The 21023-nt window shown below is 30.7% G+C and overlaps 1 protein-coding gene across 2 annotated transcripts; it reads left to right on the top strand.

Moving 5' to 3' along the window:
* Positions 1–1757: 1757 nt before the first annotated feature.
* On the top strand, positions 1758–12148 carry LOC101210953 (nicotinate phosphoribosyltransferase 2). 2 transcript variants are annotated; one of them, XM_031881123.1, is made up of 16 exons: positions 1758–2136; positions 3879–4026; positions 4795–4914; positions 5040–5174; positions 5258–5319; positions 5912–5987; positions 6427–6528; positions 7156–7272; positions 8652–8710; positions 9854–9874; positions 10049–10223; positions 10496–10630; positions 10755–10853; positions 11487–11595; positions 11682–11794; positions 11890–12148. In XM_031881123.1, exons 1-16 carry the CDS (start codon positions 1979–1981, stop codon positions 11965–11967), a joined length of 1707 nt encoding a protein of 568 aa, XP_031736983.1. In that variant the 5' UTR covers positions 1758–1978; the 3' UTR covers positions 11968–12148. The 2 variants fall into 2 exon arrangements, with proteins under 2 accessions (XP_031736983.1, XP_004149696.2); XM_004149648.3 differs by lacking the exon at positions 9854–9874 and having other exon boundaries at positions 1759–2136.
* Positions 12149–21023: the final 8875 nt, after the last annotated feature.

A 21023-nucleotide genomic window follows, 5' to 3' on the forward strand; every position in this document is an offset into this window, starting at 1 on the left:
CTCAAGATATATTAAAAGCTAATTTAACTCCATTTTTTTTATAAAAAAAAAACTATATAGCAATTTGGTCTTTATTATATATATTCTCTTTTTTTTTCATCTATTATTCCCGTTTTTGAATGTCCATCTCTACCTTTATATAGTTTGAAAATGAAATATCATCTACCTGTTAACACGTTAATTCACACTTATTTAAAAAGTCATATCACTAAACTTGTAATAAAAAAGAAAAAAGAAAATTCAAAATATTAAAATAAATAATTTTAAAGTTTAGAAACAAAATAGACCAACAAATGTAAGAACTAAAATATGAAAAATTGAAGGACCAAAAATGAAAATTTCCACCTTCTTTATTAAGTTTTGGAGAAACAAACTATAATATAGTTTTTAAATGTATAAAAGTAAACAAAGTATTTGAAGGTTAATTATATGACTTTTTTTATAGAAAAATTTATGAAACAACAAACAAATAAAAACAAAAGTGTAAAATTCCAAAATAGTGTTTTGGTATGGGATTTTACAATATGCTTAAGACAACATAGAATAAAGCACAATTAATGGAATATATATTTGATAAGTGATTACTTTTGAAGTTGATGAAATCAAATATAATATGTATACAATAGAGAGAGATAATGTTGCGTTGCCTTGAATTTGCCAAGAATATTCCATGATTAAATGTCCATAATTAAGATCGTTATGATCACGGTAGCATTAAACCAAAACTTAAGGTCACTCCAACAACTTCAAACAACTTAGGGTGACTTTCCATTCTTCACTTGTACCTTTTGTCGTTTCTTCGATCAAATCGACATCGAATATACTATGAACAATTGAAGTAAAAGTTCTAACTGATTCTAACCACAAAGAAGTGCAAATCGAGCTCTGATAGATTGGTTTATAACGATCAATTTAGGCCTTTAAAATTCTCTTAAAATGTTTTCGGTTTGGAAAACCGACCGAACATCTCCTTATCTCTGATCGACCGTCTTTTACTTTGGTCGATCGGCTCCTTTTTTCAATCTATCTTGTTCACACTCTAATGCTTTGAAATGAATATGTAATACACACGTTCGTAGAGTATAGAAGTTTGAAAATGGTATTCACATTTATGTAAGACTAGTTCATTGCACGTGTCCTACACATTAATTTTGAAAAAGACAAAAAAAAAAGAGATTTGTGAAATTTTAAAAGGTAAAAGACAAACATATCACTTTGACCCAAATATTGTAATTGAAAAATGATGTAGCATGGTTAGATTGTGATATTTCATGTTTATAGTTTAGATCATCGTACTGAACGTGCAAGATTATACTACTTCGCATGTAATCGCTTTTATTTAATAGTCATGGCAAAAGGCAAAATAGGAATTATGAAAAATTATATGAATAAAATGGAGATGTTTTCATATATATATATATGTATATGTTAATTTGAGAGTAAAGATAGAAATTAAAAATATATAACGGGTAGAATTACTTACCTAATCAGGAAATAAACTGGAAATTCAAAAAAGAATAAGTAAGATTTAAAAAAATAATGTATATTTCGATCTCCATTCTATCCAAGATGCATCAAAAAAGCTGAAAAAGAATAGATAGGTTGTAAAATTTTAAATAGTTGACCGTGATCGAGAATCACGAAAAGAAAAAGAGTACTAATTCTAACAAATTTTCAAAGAAGTAATTATAGAATCATAAGAACTAAATTCAAACGCTTATCTGTATTAGTATAAAAAGAAAAGAAAGCTCGTAACTTTGGGGTCAGTTACTCTCTTCTTTTTCGCTGTCCTTTTAACGGTCTCCTTCTCTCTCTCTCGCTCTCGGTTGTGTGATGTACGATCGAGTTCCGATATCCACCTTCTTTCCTTCTTCCTCCATGTTCAACACTTCCCGCGAATTTCCTTTCTAAGCTTTTGTTTCTCTCTACAAATTCAATTCATTCTCTCTAAACCTTGAGCTTTTCTTCTTTTTCCCCCATGGCCGAGAAATCGAACGGGCCTAGAAATGGAGATTGTTCCACTCGGGTTATTCCTGGCCCAACCAACCCCATGGTTTCTCCTTTGTTAACCGATCTTTATCAGTTCACTATGGCTTATGCTTATTGGAAAGCTGGCAAGCATAACGAGCGAGCTGTGTTAGTTCTTTCTTCTCCTTCTTCTTCTTCTTCTTCTTCTTCTTCTTCTTCTTCTTCTTCTTCTTCTTCTTCTTCTTCTTCTTCTTCTTCTTCTCTCTTTTCTATAATGCCTTTGTTGTTTTTGTTGGGAATGGAACTTCATCTTTTTTTTTTCAATTGGGGTTGCTGTATTTCTCTTTATTTTTTTGTTTGTTTATTACTTTGGCTGTCGTGTTTGGTTTTCAAACTGTTTGCTGCTGAGTTGGGAACTTGTGAAATTGAGTCGAGGGGGGAGGTTATTACTGTTTGAATTAGGAATATTAGTGTTTAAATATACATTCGTGAAGAGTTTAGGATTCTGACTTGGTGGTGTTGTATGAATTGCAAAAGAATAATTCACTATCTGGTGAAACCCATGTTTCTGTTTTGCGTTCTATGCCCTTTGAACTATATCATTCCTTCTCAATGAAAACACAGTTTCTAACTTTCAAATAATAGTAATCATAAAAAAAAAAAAAAAAAAAAGGCTTTGTGTTAATTAAAAGATCCCTTGAACGGCTTACTTGCCCAAATACTTTCTATGGCCTTGAACGTTTGACCTGGATTCTTTTTTGCTCTCCGTTGGGATTTGCTAGTGAGTAAATTCTGTATTTAGTTATCGTTTCTAAAAAAATCTGGTTATTTTCATATGATATGATTGCTTAATTCTTTTTCCTCAAATGCGATTATAGTCTTTAGCTCTCTTGGTGCATTGTCTTTGTGTAAGAACAACTTATTGCTGGTAGGTAATACATTAATCTGGGTTTCAAATTGTCAGTTCTGGCTACCATGAATTGGCCTACTAGTCAGTAATGGCCATGAAAACAATTAAAGGCTTTGAGGGAAGAGTTCGACCCATGGTGGTCATGTACCTAAGATTTAGTGTCCTACTTCTTTGGTAACTCAATGCAGTTGTGTTCCTTGAGAATAGTCAAGGTGTGTATCAGCTAGTGTAGGTGCTCTTGAATATATAAAAAAAGAGAGAGAGAGGTTTTTATTTCTGAATTTTGAAATGGAAGTGTCTGTGTACAACTAATATGGTTAATCAATCACGTTGATTCTATTTTTCTAAATGAACAGAATCTTTAGTTTGAATTACCAACCTAAAATCTTCTTCCGTTACGAGGTTAAACAATTTTATTGGAGCTTTTGCTCTAGCTATTTTATTACTTGATGCTGTAGATGATACACTAGTCTGGTTTGGACTTTTTCCCTCCTTTTATAGTTCAACATTATGTGAGGTGAGAGATTCGAATCTCTAATCTTTTGGTCATGAACTCAAGGGTATGTTTTAACCAATTGAGTTTTTCTCTAGTTGGTGGCTTGAATTTCGTTATTTTTAACTTGTGAAGTGTCTTTGTAATGCTAATCTGCAAAAGCATATTAAGCTTCAAAAACAAATCCAAAGTTTGGAGGTTGGAAATTAATCTTGGCATTTCATTAACTGTTTGAGCATTGGCTGCATCTTATATTTGTTTCTTTTAATAAATAGAATTAAATTCAGCCTTTTCTAGGATATTACGTTTACGACAATATCTTGAAGTTGAAAGTCTGATTTTCCCAACATGGTTGATTTACCAGGGCAATTCTTTGTTTTATTTTCATTCTATAGAAACCATATCGTCTCTCCAAGTCCTTGTAAGTCATGATTGAAGATGTCTTTGAGGGAGAAAATATGCTTATTTTTATTTAGAGGCCTTTTTTGTTAAATTTTTGTGGTCCAGGTTTGATTTATATTTTCGGAAGAATCCTTTTGGTGGTGAATATACAATTTTTGCTGGTTTAGAAGAGTGCATAAGACTTATTGCTAATTTCAAATTCACAGAGGAAGAAATCTCTTTTATCAAGACGTCTTTACCTTCATCCTGTGAGGTAACCAAATTTACTGATTATGTGTTCGCTATACACTGATTTTATGGTTGGTATACACCTCAACTTTTACTTTGGTATATGTGGTAGACCATTTTGTCTTTTAATTCATCAGATGTTGCAATTATGTGGTAGGCCATGCATTATCTTTGATTAAAATTGGCACGTCACTTCCTTTGTTCAACACAAGATACAAGGGCATGCACCATTAACCCTTAATGATTATAAAGATAAGGTAAAAACAGAGACATAGTCTCAATAACTAACTGAGAGGTCATGAGTTCAATCTATGGTGGCGACCTACCTAGAAATTAATTTTTTACTAGTTTTTTTATACTCAATTGTTGTATGGTCAGACAAGCTATTCCGTGAGATTAGTCGATGTGCGCGAAAGTTAGCCCAACACTCGTGGATATAGAAAAAAGAAGATTATAAAAATATTGCATGCTAGATTTCATATTTAAATATACAGAAATAGAAATACATTTCAATATACCTAAGAGGTGCAGGACTTACCTTACTTAATAAAGTATTCCTCAATTGATTTGCATGTTCTTCCTTATATTAGATGAAGCACACTTATGGTAGTAACTTATCAACAACATCAGTTATATTTCATGGTAACTTTGAAATGCAATTTTGATAATTCGGTGATGTTCATAAGGCTCCTTGTTTGGTGAGTTAACTCCTATTGTTATAATTAGGATGCATAAATTCTTCTAGAGGAATCACTTGTTCTGATGCTGAAGAACTTTTGTTGATTAAATATAGGATGCGTTCTACAATTATCTTAGAGGAATCGACTGTTCTGATGTTGAAGTCTATGCTATTTCAGAGGGGTCAGTTGTTTTCCCAAAGGTGCCCCTAGTGAGGGTTGAAGGGCCAGTTGCGGTAAGTGTCAAGAAAATTTTCCTCTACTAAAATAGTTAACACTGGATTTGGAAATGTATTTTATTTCTTCGTATTCATCCAAGATATTCTTATTAATTCACATTTGTACCTTTTTTTCATTTCAGATAGTTCAATTACTTGAAACTCCATTTGTAAATCTTATTAATTATGCATCGTTAGTTGCCACAAATGCTGCAAGACATCGTTTTGTTGCTGGAAAATCTAAAATTCTTCTCGAGTTTGGACTTCGACGAGCTCAGGTTTCTATTTCTTTCATTGCTTACCTTTCTTAGTGCTGAATTTTGTTTATTCTCATCCAAAAGAATTTTTTACTTGGTTTTAGGGACCTGATGGTGGAATTAGCGCCTCAAAGTACTGCTATATTGGAGGATTCGATGCAACAAGGTAACCTTTCATCTCTACCAATCATCTTGCGTTGATTTTTATTATTATTATTATGGATAGAAACAAACATTTCATTTGATGCAACGAGATAACCAACCTTTCATCTCTGGCAATAATCTAGGGCCATATAATATACTTTTTCTTTATTTTAAAAGATAGCATCCGTGTCCTTTCTGGTAATGATCTTTTGACGGTTTTTTTTGTTTCTTTTTGTCCTATAATTTCTTTATGAACTTATTCCCTAGTTACTCTTAAGTTAACAAAAGTAGCTTTTTATGGGGGAAAGAGATTGCCTCAGTTGATCTGTTACTTCTGATTGTTTCCTATCAAATATCAGAGGAAGTAATAGTTTGCATCTGGCTGCCATTCCTTCGCTTCTTACTGTATTTATTAGCTTAAGTTAGAGGATGTAAAAGATCCCATTTTTTGTGAGTTTGATGGTGGTACACATACTGTGAGTCAGTGAAAGTGCCAGTAAATTGGCGAGATAGTCATGAAACTAGAAAAAAATAGTATATTTATCAGCAATCTCTATCAGCAGCTTCTAACTTTTAATATAAGCTAAAATATTCTCCTTTTCTCTTTTACACAGCAATGTTGCAGCTGGGAGGTTATTTGGCATACCACTGCGTGGGACACATTCACATGCATTTGTTAGCTCATTTATGGTTTGTTATTCTCTAATTACGCTTGCTAGCTTTTTTTCCCAACTTTTATGATGTAGTGGTAACTGTGAAATGCAAAGAATGGGGAATTTTATTTGCTTGCCCAAACACACATCTTTTCAGAAGCTCTTTCCAACTCTAAAAGCCAAAACCGTTTCCTCATGTGTTAGTTTACACTAAGGGATGACCAGAAAATGCCCTGATGACGAGTTTCCAAAGAAGTTCTTTTCCTTTTGAGGGGTGACCCTCAATAGTGAGATGGACAGAACTAAGTGGGCCATTGGGTAGCAACAGACCAAAGAACCTTGATAATATATTATCACAAGCCAATTAATAACTCTCTTAAGTTGAAATATTTTGGGCTTTTCACTTGTCACATAAACACCATTATGTCAGCAGCATTTATCAGTTTATAATATCAATGATCATGTCTGATTTGCAGAGCCCAGATGAGATCATAGATAAGTCACTTCGTAGCAGTGATGGCTCACGCACTTGTGAAGATTTTCTTAGTGCAGTTCAAACGTGGTTAAACAAGATTCAGGTATTCGACCATTATGTTTTTGAGGTTTTGTTCTCTGTTAATGTACAAATCTAAAAAGGGATTTTATGAGTTTCAGATAGGCAGTGGCAGTGGCAGTTTTCTGAAAACAGTTTGTGGTGTCTGGATTATTATAATTTTTAGAGTGTCTGGTTTATTATAATTTTACTTCTATTAATGCGGTTTTTTATTAATTATCTTTTGATTTCTGGTTCCTATCAACTAGAAATGAATTTGTTTGTCACTTAGATTCTTTATCAGGCTTGGTTGGTATCTTGTACAAATTGAGTGGGTGTTTATTCACAACTTATTTTCCATTGTTTATTTATTTATTTTTATTATTTTGGAGATTTAGATGCTAGGCTGCATTATGAGGAAACGGTTTTGGCTTTTAATAGCTATGTGGTAAAGTTAATTGCAGTTAATTAGGAAGAAAAGTTAGCTATAAAAAGTGGTTGGGCCGAAAAGATGAGTGCATAATAAACTATAAGAATTTTTTATTCCATATCGCTTTGCCCCACTGTGTCAGGCTAGATTATATCTATGCTTTTTGCATGCATATGATTTTTTTTTTTTTTTTTTTTGTATTGTACCTTCCGCTAATTCATACCCAACTTCTGCACATGACAGTGGCTACCTTCATTACATGGCACTTTTGGTGAGACCAACCAAAGTGAGTTGGCTGCATTCACTTCCTATGCTTTGGCATTTCCATCTGACTTCCTTGCTCTTGTGGATACTTATGATGTGAGTTAAAGAATTGCTAAGATACGTACTTTATAGTTCCTTTTATTTATTTCATGCATTTTCTTTGTAGATCTTGTTAGCTTATCCAGTTAATTTCCCTTTTATTGGCTTATCATTGCTTAAAGATTTATGTGCTATTATAGTACAGGAATGCAATCAAAATGTTGGCGAAACAATCAGAGAGAAAACCTTGTCACTATACAAATTGAAAATTGGTTAAAGTTTTGTTCTAAATTTATATACAATTTTGATTCACGTCTTGATGTTTAGTTAGAACATTATTCAATCACATTTTGACTATTTAAATAAATAATACTTTAATGCTACATTGAGAAACAGTTAAATTCTAGGCAAAAATCTCAGTATTGTTATCTGCTCTTTCTGCATGAGATTTTTTTTTTAATTCTTGAATTACAACTAGACATGGCAAAGGAAACTAGGAGACAGAGATCAGCATGCGCATCCAGATATTTCAACTAGATTGCTCACCCATAGCGACCTCATCGTATCCTAATACAAAATACAACTATTGAAAAATAGAAGATACCAAAATTAAACTAAAGAAACGAAAGCATTCCAATTTAGACAAAGATCCTGGATGGAGTAATCACCAATTGATTTAGATTGAGAATACCATAAAGAGGCTAGAAGACGAGCTAAGCTAAGCCCAACCGAGTAAACCAATCAATATTCTAGTGAAATATTTGTCGATTGCACTCGAACCAAATCTCTGCAATCAAGGCCTTGGTACTAAGGGTTCAATGAAAACTTGAGAAATAGTCTCCCTGAAAGAATGCCCAAAGACCCAATGGAGGTTGAAGTAAGAAAACAGTTTCCAACACCAATGGCTTGAGAACGAGCAATCAAAAAACATCACGAGCTAAACATAGAAGACAGGTGGAAGGAGATAGATAGTGAGACTGGAGCTTTTGTTGTAAGGGTATAGGGTTGGATGAGTTGAAATACTGGAAACCTAAACTTGAACCTATTAAATATAGGCTAAGATAACTGATCAATTCTGGAAATTGTTTAGAATCCAAATGAAGTGCTAAAATGTTTATTTTTGGAATATTTATGCTGCCTTCAAATTAAATTTACATTAGGTATTATTTAAATACCAACTGAGGATCTTGAATACTTTAATGGTTTAGGGTTTGCAGGATATTTCCCTTCCTCTCTTCTCATATCCTTTATTTAATACAGTGTCACAAAAAGTAATTGTGAATAGTGATAAAGGAAGATGTTAATTTTATTTTGTGAAACTTTGAAACTTATGAATATATTTTAATGTGTAATCTATATTCTTCATTTCATACCGTTCATATTTCTTGTTGATGCCTGCATTTATAGCCAAAGTAATATTCACATTTATTTGCCAGGTTATTCGGAGTGGAGTTCCTAACTTCTGTGCAGTTGCTCTGGCACTTAGTGATTTGGGGTATGCCTGAAGTATACTTTAACATTTACAATTTTTACTAGATTTTCTTGTTTTCAGACATCCATGTACGTTTATAATTTGAATGGAAATCTGACGTTGCGTTCTTATTCTATTTTTTTTACGGTAATTCACCCATTTTACTGCTTTGCTCAACTGATCGCTGAATCTGCAAATCTGTTAGTTGGCTGGGATATGTGTGTGCGCGGTTCGGCTGTTAACTATTTTTTAGTTTCATCCGGCTGCTAAGACATTTAGGATAGAAAGTGTCAGTCACAATTACAATCTAGTAAAAATGCTTTAGCTAGTCTCTGTGGCACCCTGTTATTGTATAAATTTATTTAAGAGTAATCAGAATATCAATTGTAAAAAGCTTATCTAGTTGGACGAGAGAGTTTAAGCTGTAATTGCTAAAAGGAAACGTTTTTACACCAATAGAGAGCCATAAAAGAAGCAGAATCCAATATTTCTTCCAACCTTCAATCTTTCCCTTGAAAAACACGAGTTTCTCTCATTCCAAATCAACCAAATGGTTGATCTTCTGAGTTCTAATATGAAGCCACATAACCTTCTTGGACTGTCTTTTAGGGTGATGGATGAGCAGCAAACTCAGGCATTCAATGATCCATTGGGGAGAACCACACTCCAATTGAAAGCTGAAAACAGATTTTCCCAAATGATCAATGAGATAGGGCGGTCAAAAAAATCTGTCTTTAAGTAGGTTAATGCTTTTTTAGATATAGGTGTGGCTAAAGGTAAATTTTTGTTAAATGTTAAGACTGATAAATGATGCATTAAGTGATATAGTTTAGCATTACAATAATCAGGGTCTGTAGTTCAATCAGAAACGCATTGTTGTTCATTGAGAGTTGCTGAAAATTGGTAATAGCTGATATAGTCATGTATGTACATTGGCCGAAGTGTTATTGTCGAGTTCAGGTCTCTAAGACTATTGATCACTAAATTTTACATTCAAATAGTTCCAATTAGGTTTATGTATATCATTTGGTAGCCAAGTAGGCGTATTTATTGATTTATATAAAAGGGAAAAGTAAATTATGTGATTTTTCAGATTATTTGGTACTAGTTAACATTTTGAGTATGATTTAACTTTTGAGCACTAAGTTTCAATTCTATTTAGTGTAGGTACCAAGCTAAAGGGATTAGGTTGGACTCTGGTGATTTAGCATATTTGTCATGGTGGTTTATGTATATCATTTGGTAGCCAAGTGGGCGTATTTATTGATTTATATAAAAGGGAAAAGTAAATTATGTGATATTTCAGATTATTTGGTACTAGTTAACATTTTAAGTACTAAGTTTCAATTCTATTTAGTGTAGGTACCGAGCTAAAGGGATTAGGTTGGACTCTGGTGATTTAGCATATTTGTCATGTGAGGCACGAAAATTTTTTCAGGCTATTGAAAAGGAGTTTGGGGTGCCTGGATTTGGAAAAATAAATATTTCTGCTAGTAACGACCTCAATGAGGAAACTTTAGATGCTTTAAACAAGCAGGTAATCTTTATGACCAAATTGTCTTAATTTTTTTATATTTTTGGAATTGTGTTCAGAATTTATAATGATCCTAGAGATGTATTTTACTATTTTCCTGTTAGTGAATTTTTCTATCTACTGAAACATATAACTGTAGCACTCCCTCCCCTCTCGGTTGAGATAAGCTTAGTGATTTTGAATAGGAATTGAATCATTCCTCTGGTAGATTCTCTTAAAATGATAAAATATAAGGTCTGTACTGCATGTAATAAATTGTTTATCATCCTATGCAGGGTCATGAGGTTGATGCATTTGGAATTGGGACCTATTTGGTTACATGTTATGCTCAGGCTGCTTTAGGATGTGTCTTCAAGCTAGTTGAAATAAATAACCAGCCTCGCATTAAACTTTCTGAAGATGTTTCGAAGGTTCTGATTTTACGATATCTCTTGTAAAATTGAGAAGTGTGAATAAATTCCAGAAATGATATTTAGTTTTAATGTTTATATATTATACTCTCACGTTTCTGTACCCATTTCTTCATTGTTTTAGGTTTCAATTCCATGCAAAAAGCGTAGTTTTAGGTTATATGGGAAGGAAGGCTATCCTCTAGTAGACATAATGTCAGGAGAGAATGAACCGCCTCCTAAGGTAAGTCATTAACTTGTATTATTATTGGTAGGACTATCCTCCCTACCTTCTAATATAGTAATGTTGTCATGTTAGATTAGTTGAGGTACATGCAAGTTAGTTTAGGGGATTGCTAAAGTTCATAAAAGGACTTTAGTTTACATCTTTCATATTTACTTTTCAAATCCGTTAGGTATTCTCCTAAATATTTCAGCTAGGTCTTCGTTGTAAAATATTTTAATATAAAGTACATAGTTGGACCAATTTTGATTGATGTCAACGGATAGAGGAATGTAATGATACACAGTGTGCCAAAATCACTCTGAAACACGCAAAATCAGGTTATTGTTTCATTTTACACTTTTAAGTACATAGTTAGACCAATTTTTATATTATTCCATTAGATTGGAGTGAACAAATGGATAGTTTTGAACCTTTTTTTTTGTTCGTTACTTTTCTACTCCATCTCCTTGTAAGCCACAAAAGAAGCTACACAACACACAAATGCTATATGTTTATCATAGACACAGGGAATGGTTTTGGTGATTGAGAGCTCTAGAATTATATTATATTTTAGATAGATTTATTGTGCATGCAGTAACTATATATGACAAAAATTGAATAGTTTCGTTTCTTTTCATGGGAAACCTGCAGGTAGGTGAAAGAATTCTATGTCGTCACCCATTTAACGAATCAAAAAGAGCATATGTCGTGCCACAGCAAGTAGAGGAGCTTCTCAAGTGCTACCGGAGTGGAAAATCAGGTGAAAACCATATCCCTTCCACCGAAAATTCATTCTTCGAGCATCCAGTCATTGACTAACTCATTTCCGTAACCTTTCTCCTGAAGGTAAAGCAGAAGAATGTTTACCAGCTCTGAAGGACATAAGGGACCGTTGCATTAAACAACTCGAGAAAATGCGTCCTGATCACATGAGAAGACTTAATCCGACGCCTTACAAAGTATACTATCAATACAATATTTCAATCTCATTGGTACTTCCTTCACCATCTTTGATGAGATGAGTTTTGACAAATTTAGAATATGTTATATGCAGGTTAGCGTGAGTGCAAAACTATATGACTTCATTCATTTCTTGTGGCTAAATGAGGCACCTGTTGGGGAGTTGCAATGATGATTGAATTGCTGTAGAGGCCATACTAAGATTGGTTGTTTCTTATACTAATACAGATAAAAAGAAAAAACAAGCTTTTACTTAGCTTTGTGGAGAATTGCTTATTAGTTTTTACTCTCAATAAAATATTACAATGGCTTGCCTTTATGATTTAGACTCTACTCTTCACTTTCACTGTTAATAGTTTGAATGTTAAACCATCCCCTAATTTAAGTTTCAATTTTTCCTATTTGTAGAATGGGATTGAATTCTTTTTTTTAATTTGATTGATAAAACCTTAAAAATAGTTCATATAGTTTGATAAAATTCTCATAAATAGTCTAGACATAGACTAAATCTTAACTCTCTTCTAAACTCTAAGGACCAAATTTGTAATTCACTTTGACTTGGGTGATGTATTTGACACTAATACTTGTTCGGTTCATTACGATTTTAAACCTAATCAATTTGGTTTTTTTTGTAGTTCAATAAGATTATTAAGAGGCATTGACTAAATAGAAAGAGTAAAAATGTAATTGTAGAAAGAAAAAACGAAGTGAGATTAGCCTTATGGAATCGAGTAGAAAAGGTATCCAAAAGATGAGTTGGAAAATGTTATTCCTTCGGTTTTGGCATTGGAAAATGTTATTCCTTTTGGTTTCGCCATTTTTATGGGGAGATGTGCAAAAGCCGACTTGGTCTGTGGGTCACCGGCGGTGGAGGTTATCAAATATTGGGGGAAGAGATTCTTGTTTGCATTCAGGTCCCTGAAAAGTGACATAATTGCACTTGGTATGACATTGGAATGAATGAATCCCCACAGCATTACATCACCAAATATGTCATCTCTTTAAATCCCTTTCCCACTCTTTTCTCAAATATGTTAGTGGGAATAAATTTAGTTGCCTCCTTTTTCCACTCACACTGCCCTCCTCCTCCTTTTGCTTTCATATCATACATTTTTACAACTTTCAAATTTTAGATGAAAAAAGAAATACTTTTTTTGTTTGTAGATTTAGGGTTTAAAAGATACATAGTCTGTCGATTACCGGTCTAAATGACCTCTCTTCACCTTTAGCCTCATCCAAAGATGAGTGTAGGTGAAGATAAAGATTGAGTCTTTCTTATGTAACGAACAAGGTATGATAAGTGCATGTTTTGATTCATTTTGTTGTAACTTGAAGATAAAAATTTTGGCATCAATATATTTTTAAATTAACATAACAAAACTAATAGAAGTTGAAGTGTGCATTATATAACTTAGTTTAATTCAAATTTGTTCTTAATTAAGTTTAATACGATGCTTATTTGATGATTTTGTAGGTCGTCTCAAGTACTAGAAATGTAGATTCGATCGAACACCCGTAATAAAAATTGAGCTAAAAGGGAACACATTTAGAACGGTTAGGTCTAAGTTAGACGTTTCTAAATGTAAGGAATAGAGATTATATATGTACTTTTAACTTAACGAATTAAGGAGTAGTATTATATATGAGTGTGTGAATTAAAAATAGAATGTGAATGTTCCCATGCATTATTCTTCTTTCATTCCCAAGAAAGAACACTCAAGGAATGAAGAGAACCTTAAACCCCTACGTAAAAAGATCCAAACAAAGAAAGCTTGAGAAGAAAACCAGAGACAGCAAGTGAAGGAGACGACGTCGAGATAGCCAATACGACGACAGCCGATCGAGTGCAAGTTCGAGAGGAATGAATTCACAAATTGAAACATGGTGAAAGTACTGAAAGGAGAAAGAGGAGAAGTTGAGAGTGGTGGGATTAGAGAAGAACCTCCAACGCCTTCCCGGCACCACCGTGGACGATCAACACGGCCTGAAACCTCCAATTAACAATGTATGTTCTCTTTTGTTGAGTGAACTATGGTAAATGCAAAATGCACTGAATGCATTTTTTTTAGTCCAAGGTTTTGTTTATTGCAAGATGTGATAATATATATATATATATATATACACATATAATAATGACATGATATTCTATAGCACAAGATTGTGTAAAAGGCAATGGGTTTCATAGCACAAACCACAGAATCAAAAGCCCACAACAAAAGCACAAATTTTGATGCTATACATTAATTAACATAATATTCCTTCTTGTACTAAAAAAAAAATCATACTGTTATACATAAAAAAAGATAAGAAATATAAATGGATATAATCATAGAAATTTAAGATTGAATTGAAAAAAGAAAAAAGAATGGAAAAGATAAGAGTATAAGTTTGAATAATTTTGTTGGAAAATGATATAGGTTGGTATGTAGGGAATGTAAATATAGAGAGAGTGGAAAAGGCAAGTTGGTCTGTCACCGCCGGGTGGAGCTTATCATTATCGCCCCCGCAGGCCCCAACTTCTTCTTTTCTTTTTTTTCTTTACTTAAATCTATTTTCCTTTCCCGCCCCCAAAAGTTACTTAATTCCACTTTGCGGCCCTCTCCTTTCTTTTCTTAAATTATTTCTTCAAAACTTAGGATTTAAAATCACTTTTTTATTTAAAATGCAAATAATAAAATGAAAGAAATTCTAAATATATAGGAACCCAACAAAATGGTTATTATAACATTTAATTTCTTGAGTTGAAATGGGTGACCTCTAGAATAATAATATTCATGAAGAAAGATATTTCATGTATGATATTATTTTTAAATAGCATTCTATTATTTTATTCTATTTTCTTTTTATTGAGAGTTGTAAAATGTTGCCTTCTTCATAAAATATTTGTTTTTATGATTCCATTCTAGTACTTTCATAATACTCTCTATGCAATCTTGATATTCTTTTTGTGCTGGAGTAAAAAAGAAAAAAATATTATGAAGAAGAAAAATAGCTTAAAATAATCTATCTATTTTTGTTCTATTTTTTCTTTAATTAATAACATATTATATTTTATTTTATGAAACGAAATACATCGATGTTTTTGAAGTTAAAGTCTTTGAATAATGTTGGATTTTAGGGAGCTAGTCTTCTATTCTCTTTATCTGAAATTTCTACTCCCTTCCAATAAAACCTATAGAGCTTCTCGGTGGATTTTATATATATGTTTGGACTCGATTGGTTTATGAACTTGACCTTTAGACCGAACTAGCTACTTTGGACTTAGATCTTGAATTGAGCTCGGGTTTAGGCTCAACTAAAAACATGAGGCTATTTCCTCATCCATCACCATTATAAATCTATATTTAATAGAATCTTAGTATATTGCTTCATGCATTTTAAATATTAATGCTTCCGTATAAAAGTAGAAAAAAAATAGTTTTAAGATTTCTTTTCTATCTTACTTTAAATTAAGTCAAGTACGTTTACAAATTACTTGATTGGTAATATTGTCTTTTTTGTCATTAATAGTTTAACTCAATTGATATATGTATGTACTTGAGGACTAAGAGAGTCCCTCCTGCTTGTACTTAAAACCATCGTGTATATATATATATATAGAAAAAGCATGGAGTAAGGAAGAATGAAGGAAGAATATTCAAAATATTTAAAAGAGAAAAAGAGGTTAGTTGAGCGACGAAGGCAACGGATGGGACCCATGATAGTAAGTTTCCAATGAACCAAATCCAATGTTTGTAATTTGAATAACATAATATTATTGTAAAGTTGTAAAGTTGGAAGTTGGCATTGCAAGACTTCCCACCTTTGTTATCTTATTTGACATCATTCAATATTATTTAAGTTAGTTTTGGTATACGTTGGAAGTTGTAATATAATGGATGATTAATTTCATTTATTCAAAATATTATTTAGTACACAATTAGGTATTAACTGTCCCTCGTCAAAGATCAATAGTTCAATTCTCGAATACTTTTGATAGCCATTTGATTTTTTCTTTAAATTTGTGTTTGGTTTCTACTCATTTCTTGGCTCTCGTATTCTTTATATAAACGTTTTGAGAACTTGAATTTCTACCTCAAGAAATAAAAAAGAAGTTTTTGAAAATAAATACCACATTTGATAAATCATTTGGTTTTTTAGGATTTAGTTTTTTATAATTGAGCATATAATCTCTCGTTCTACCTCTAATTTATTTTTTTATTATTTTGGTTTAAATCTTTTTAAACAAATTAAAAAATTTATTTTTGTTTTTTTAGCATCAAGAATATGTACTTAGTTTTCAAAAACCAAAAAACATAAAATTATTATAAATGAGAATTTTTTACTTCTCAAATTTTGGTTTTTGATTTTGAAAATATTTATAACTTTGAACGGTGTGATTTCTATAGAATTAACTTTAAAAAAAAAAAACAAAAAATCTAATAATTATCAAAACTAAATTGTTTAAAATAAGCAGCTTATGTTTAAATTGTTTAAATGGGTTTTTGATGAAGGCTCCAAGATATATTAATTTTTATGTGAATGGTTTTATTTTTTTAAAAAAAAGTGTATGGATATTTATTTAACTTTAATGAGACCATTAATTTCATTGTTTATTTTTATTTTATTTTTATCATCTAGAATAGATGTTTAAATCTCAAAATCCCATTTTTTTGAAAAAAGAAAGAAGTATAAAAGAAGTGGTGTATTAATCATGGAACTGACTTGTTTACCATTTACTCAAGTTAGTGCAATTTAATTTCCTTTTTTTCTTTCTAGTATAATATATGTGGTATAAAATTTAATTCAAACCTCTAGTTTCATTTAAATAATATAAGTTAATTACGGTTGAGTTTAGCTTATTTTGATAAATTAATTTAATTTAACATTATAAAATCGACAACTAAAAAAGTGAGAAAATGTAAACATTAAAAAAATCACACACAAAGATTTAGTGATTTACAAGCAGTGTGTTAGGTTATGTTCACAAGCAAAAATAAGGTTTGTTGGAGGCAATAATCCTCATTAGATCGTATTGACCTTCAACCTCTATTCATTGACTGGTCAGTAAGACTCTTATGCTTGGTCATTTAATTAAAATGTCACGAATAAAGCATTTTAACATTAAACTTAAATAATTAACAAAAAGTATGAAATTCATGAATAGTATCCACTCAAAAGGTATTATTAATATTAAGATCAATAGATAACTCGTGGGTGACTAGTAGGAATTTGGAAGAGATGTCATTGAAAGGGATTGAAGTGAATGAGTGAAAGAGAGAAAGAGAGAGGTCTTATTCATTGGTAAGGTGGTGATGAATTAAAGGAGTAAGATCCTTGAGTTGGTAGAAAGTTGAGGAGTTGATCATTGAATGGAATAGAAGTAGTGGATGAAGGGTCTTATTTATACAACCTTGTAATTACATCTATATATATCTATATATAAATGCACCTTAATAACATATGTTTAGATCCCATAGATTGATATAATGGAAAGAGAACGATGGATAAAGAAATAGATGTAAGTGGGTTAAGTAGAAGTTGAAATTTGTTTTCTTCGACAAATTATTTTTTACGATACGTATGATGTGTGTATCTTTTCAAACACAAATATTCATGTTGTCATAAACAATGATGTTGATATATACGAGTAAAGTGAGTTTATATATTTAAACATTTTGAAATGACAAGTATTTTTTTTGTTGTGAACTATTTAAACAGAAGACATACATTCGAAAGAGTAGTCTAGTCCAGTGTGCTATCATTTATCATCTTTTAGTGATCGTATGTAGTCTCTTAATTTTCATCTTAAATCACTGAAAGACCTAAATGGTTAAAGTTGATAAGTAAAAGCAAGATTATATGATCTCATCTAATAAGATTCATGTAGGGCTTGTGGTTGGTTTATTTTGTCATTATCTCATCACCTTTATAAATGGTATTTGTTTGTACCTTGACCTCAAACACCTTCGTCTGTACTTTCTCGAAACTCAATACAAATAAATAAAATTGTTTGTTTGTTAACTAAAAGGAAAAGAAAGTGGAAAGATTGGAGGAGGAGAAGGGGAATTGGTGTGTGATGAGATGGGTAGGTAAAAGGTGGGCAATTGGGGGGAGGGACTATGTGACTGACAGTCTCTTTCTCTCTGTCTTTGGCAGTTTTGGTTTCTTCAACTTCTAATCCATTTTTCTTTCCCATATTCATTGCACTCAACTCATCTCCCCCTCCCCTCATGGCCTCATCCCACCACCAATAATAATACCCAATACCTTACCTTACAATCCCTTTTTCTATAAATATCTTCTTCTGTCTTCAAAACTAATTCAAACCCTATTTCTTCATTGGTTCCTCCCCCTTCAAAATTTAGTTAGTTAGTTTAGACACATAGAATTACGTGTTTTCAGTAAAAGAGATTTCTCGATAAATGTAAATGAAAATGATAGCTAGTAGTGAACGAACTGCTGTTGAAGTTGAGTAATTTGAGTACTCGTTTACGAAGTTAGTAGGTCAAACATTCTCTAACAGTTTTGTATTAATAATATATATATTTGTTTGGATTGATGGTTTATTTATATGTTAAAAGTAACATTTGAAATGACACATTCAAACATTACTAGAATAAAACAATTCTTTTAAAATTATATTTTATCGGTACTATTTTAATAATTTTGTTTTTTTATTTAGAATATTTAATATCGTTAAATATTTTAATATTTTTAATTTTTATTTGATAATACAATTTGATGGTAGCTAAGTTATGTTGGTTTTGATAATAAATTTTATTTCTACATTGAAAAAAAAAAGAAGAAGAAACATTGGTATATAATATTCTAAAAAATAATGTAGTTTAGAAGTTAAGAAGAGAATATTTTTCAATATTATTGAATTCCGACAGGATGCTTTTATTCAAATGATTTTGGAATTGTATTCTTTCCCCATTGTTATTGGGTTATACTTATTGTTTATTACTCCCAAATAATAGTTTCTTATTTTGCAAAGTTTATAAATAAATAAAAAGTGAATAAAAACATAGATATCGATATGAGATAAACGATCATGGAAAGACATCAACGTCTATGTTAATAGATTCTAAAATTTTGTTATATTTACAAATGTTTTGATTTATTTTTGATATATTTGAAACCAATTATAAATTTATAATTAACTTGTTAAAATTAATTATTATCTAAATTAGTTAAATAATAAATATCAATTTAGATAAAAAAAAATGATGAGTTTTCTTCTCATTTTAAATAAATAGGTTTATAAGGTTTTTAAAAAATATTTTATGTTTGACATTTTAAAAAATAATTATATGATATCTACAATTTAAAAAAACAGATAAAAAAAAATTGTTTGAGAGAAAAAATATTTTTGAAAATATAAAATTGTTTATTTTTAAAACTGAAGATGAAAGGCACGTGTTCATCAAAATTGATGAACTAATTTTTTCAAATGGAAGAGAAGGAATAAAAATATTGAAAAAGCAATAAACACAAAATATTTATGGAACATTGTATTAATTATAGGTGAATATATTGATTCTTGTTATTCATCTTTTAAATGCATTAAGGTTGTAGAAGAAATAATAGGGGTACAATTCATGACCACAAATTATTTGATAAGATCTACCTATTTAACTATTTAGACATGTCATATAAGAATTTAAGTCCATATATTAAAAGTTTGTCACTCTTTTTTAATCATATACTTAAAAATATAATATATATATACATATATGTTAGATTCTTATAGAGAATATAGTTAGATTAACGTCATTTCAAGTGTTTATTATATAGTTTTTATCCAATATCCATATGTTTGGTATTACTAATCATATGTTATTCGAGTTGACATGAGATTAGGGTTAAGTGGATAAGCATACAAAAATATAGCGATTAATCAACTACGGGTTTCATACTATTTTTTCTCGATCTCTTGGTTGGGTGTTTTTTAGGTTAACAATTACAGAAGTGATTAAGAATCAAATAAGTGACCTTTGCGATAATAATTTATGTTTGTCACTAAACTACGATCAAATAATTGGGTAGTAAAATTTTATTATTTAATTTAGATAATTTTTTTTAATAGATATTTTTAAATATAGTAAAAAAAAAAAAAAACTATTTACAAACGAAGTAAAATCTATCCTATTATTATAGTCTATTTAAGTTTTTTTTGGTTATATTTTATAAATATTTTTTTTTGTTACAATACTTGCAGAATCATTATTACGAGAATTTAAATTTATAAGCAACATTATTTTTAAATGTTACATCAACTTTTTAAAGTGAGATCGTTTTTTCGTGGTTTGCGAGGGTGCATATTGTAATTTGGGATATTTAGGATGAGAGAAACGACTGGGTGTTCAGAGGTAAGAAAAAAGATCATCGTGAAGTCTCTGGTCATTAGCGAAATTTCATGTGTCCCTTTGGACTTCAAAATCGAAAGTTTTTTTTGTAAACTATTGTGGTTACATTTTGGGTAGGCGAAATCCCTGATGGGGGTGTTTATTGTAAACTTTTTTTTTTATGCCTTTAAATTGTTTCATTTTTTTTCAATGAAAGTTGTTATGTCTCTACAAAAAGTATCCGATCGTTCAAGATTCAAAGACTTAGTTATATGCAAAGGGAAATTACATGTAATTTTTATTGTTTAGAAACCATGCAGATGAAATAAACATATCAAATACTTAGATATACATATCTATTGATACAATTTAGAGCACTTTTAAATTGTTTGGTCTACAAAAGCCTAACACACTACCAAATCAATTAATTTGATTAGGTACTTCCAATAGCTATATAGTATTAGATGATTGATGACATGGATGAAAAAAAAAGTTCTTAAATTCAACATAATATAATCTGTCACACATCAAATTATGGAAAACATAGTCTTAACTAACAAACTTTGTAAACCTAATTTTGAAGGATGAGGTTTATATATCATTTTCTAAATAATCTAGATTAAGTATATATATATATATATATATATATATATATATATATATATATATAATTCAAATAAAATTAAATATATGATTTATGATCAATTTTACCTAAGTTTCTATGATGAAAATAAATGGAAGTACTTTTTCAAGTTTTAAAGACAATACATATAGGAGAGCATTGCAATTTGTAAAATAGTGGATCGACTTAAAAACAATAAACCAAAAAAGTATAAAAGAAATGATACAAAATATGTTCAAACCATTTTAAAAATCAACCAAAGTATCAGATAATTAT

Source organism: Cucumis sativus, chromosome 2 (genome assembly GCF_000004075.3).
Source record: "Cucumis sativus cultivar 9930 chromosome 2, Cucumber_9930_V3, whole genome shotgun sequence".
NCBI lineage: Eukaryota > Viridiplantae > Streptophyta > Magnoliopsida > Cucurbitales > Cucurbitaceae > Cucumis > Cucumis sativus.